The sequence below is a fragment of the Alnus glutinosa genome, chromosome 14 (assembly GCF_958979055.1).
Source record: "Alnus glutinosa chromosome 14, dhAlnGlut1.1, whole genome shotgun sequence".
Lineage (NCBI taxonomy): Eukaryota > Viridiplantae > Streptophyta > Magnoliopsida > Fagales > Betulaceae > Alnus > Alnus glutinosa.
In genome coordinates this window covers 7651539-7653487 of record NC_084899.1, presented here as the reverse complement: position 1 = coordinate 7653487, position 1949 = coordinate 7651539, and the positions used below count along the sequence as shown (strand labels likewise).

At 38.8% G+C, this 1949-nt stretch overlaps 1 protein-coding gene across 1 annotated transcript; it reads left to right on the top strand.

Moving 5' to 3' along the window:
* The first annotated feature begins 341 nt into the window (after positions 1-341).
* Positions 342-1110, top strand: LOC133856689 (uncharacterized). Its single transcript, XM_062291745.1, has 3 exons — positions 342-768; positions 856-950; positions 1045-1110. Exons 1-3 carry the CDS (start codon positions 342-344, stop codon positions 1108-1110), a joined length of 588 nt encoding a protein of 195 aa, XP_062147729.1.
* The last annotated feature ends 839 nt before the right edge of the window (positions 1111-1949 follow it).

The following is a 1949-nucleotide window of genomic DNA, read 5'->3' as shown; positions in this document are numbered from 1 at the left end:
CAGTAATAATATACCTAAAATAGGGATCCTATATATAATTGATATTGTTGACCATTGATGTAGACCACCCAAATAACGATAATTTTGCTAAATATCGCCTTCAGCTCATTTTTTCAGTCCTCTATAGCCTTCAAGTGTATTGGTCCCGTATCTTTATACTTCCGAAGAAGGTTATCAAATTGATTGAAAAAAATTCAATCGGTTTCTTTGGTGTGGGCAAGATGTTAAAGCTAGGGCTAAAGTGGCTTGGGAGAGGGTTTGTGCTCTTAAGAGAGAAGGGGGGGGGGGGGGGGGGGGGGGTAGGTATCAAGAAGTTGGAAATTTGGAACCAAGCTTCAATGATGGTTCACATCTGGAATTTGTTTGCCAAGGCCGGTTCCATTTGGGTTGTTTGGGTGGAAACAGTGTGGTTAAGAGGGAAAAGCTTTTGGCAAGTCCCTATACCACAAAATAGCTCTTGGAGTTGGAGGAAGATCTTGAAGCTTAGGCTCCTTGCTAGGCCTTTTCTTAGTTTCAAGATTGGCACTGGCAGTCGGATCTTCATGTGGTATGACTCTTGGCACCCTGCTGGTTGTCTTATTGAGAAATATGGATTAAGAACTACTTATGATGCAGGACATAACATTGGACCCATGCTATCTTCTATTATAAAAAATGGAGAATGGCATTGGAAATCTGCTCGTTCGGAAAGGTTGGTGGAAATTCAGTGCAGGCTTCCTGATATCTCTATTGGAAATAAGGATACACCTATTCGGAAGTCCAGTACTGGTAAGTATTCCTACTCTGAAACTTGGAACTAGTTGAGGGTTAAGTTCCCGAAGGTTGATTGGTACAATATTGTTTGGTTTCCCTTAGCCATTCCAAGGCACTCTTTTATTCTTTGGCTGGCTTTTAGGGATGGTTTAACTACCAAGTATAGGATGAGCTTGTGGGGATATACTGGTTCTATGGTCTGTCTTTTGTGTCATGGACACATAGAGACCAAGGATCATCTTTTCTTTAGCTGCAGTTTCAGCTGAAGAATTTGGAGGGTGATTTTGACAGATTGTGGAGTTGTTGATCCTCCTGTCTCCTGGAATGATGTGGTTAACTGGTTTAAAGGGGGGATGAATAATAAAAGCTTGAAATCAGCTCTTTGTAGGATGAGTTTAGGGGTAGTAGTGTATCGTCTCTAGAAGTAGAGAAACGATCTTCTCCATGGCAATGCTGCTAGATCAGAAGGCACTATAGTTTTGCAGATTAAATGGCAAGTCCGGGCAAGGTTGCTTGCTAAAGGATCTGTGAAACTGATAGGGGATAAAACTGGTCTTGTTCATCTCTGGAATCTCCAAACTCTGATTCGGGTTTAATGGCTTTTGTTTGATTTTCCAGCCGGCTATTGGGTTGTGTTGTTTCGGTTGGTTTGTTTTTCCAAGTTGAGGTTGTTCTTGTCTTTGGTTGTTCTATGTGTCCCTATGTCTCTTTTTCCCGTTTCAATCTGTTCAGCAGGGATAGGTTGGGTTTGTCTGCTTAGGGGATATGCCCTTTTGTAGCTGTTGGATCCAGTGTTTACTGGAGAGGTTGAATTGTTGTGTTTGAGCTTTATTAAGTGTTTCATTCATCTAAAAAAAAAAAAATTTGCTAAATAACATTCTATTTGAAAAGAAGAGTTCTTACAAGGTGGGCATCTAGAATTTACAACGACTCTACTTTTGTCTATTTTTGACATACATATATTCCAAGTAGATGATCATGATCGAAGATGACAGGACTAAAAGAAATTAATTTAATACAGTATTTTATTTAAGAGCAATTCTACATGTATATTAAGTGTTCATAAAAAAATGAAGTAACTTTTAAAATTACCATTTGATCAAAATTATCATTTGATTAATCACACGTTCAATGATGATTTAAAAGCCACTTTATTTTTTGATGGACACTTAATGTACACGTAGAATCACTTCTTA

Coding starts and splice junctions, on each gene's coding strand:
- LOC133856689 (XM_062291745.1), top strand. CDS start 342: ATGGTTCACATCTGGAATTTGTTTGCCAAGGCCGGTTCCATTTGGGTT. Junction 769..855: donor TATTCGGAAGTCCAGTACTG/GTAAGTATTCCT, acceptor GGTTTCCCTTAG/CCATTCCAAGGCACTCTTTT. Junction 951..1,044: donor GGGGATATACTGGTTCTATG/GTCTGTCTTTTG, acceptor TGATTTTGACAG/ATTGTGGAGTTGTTGATCCT.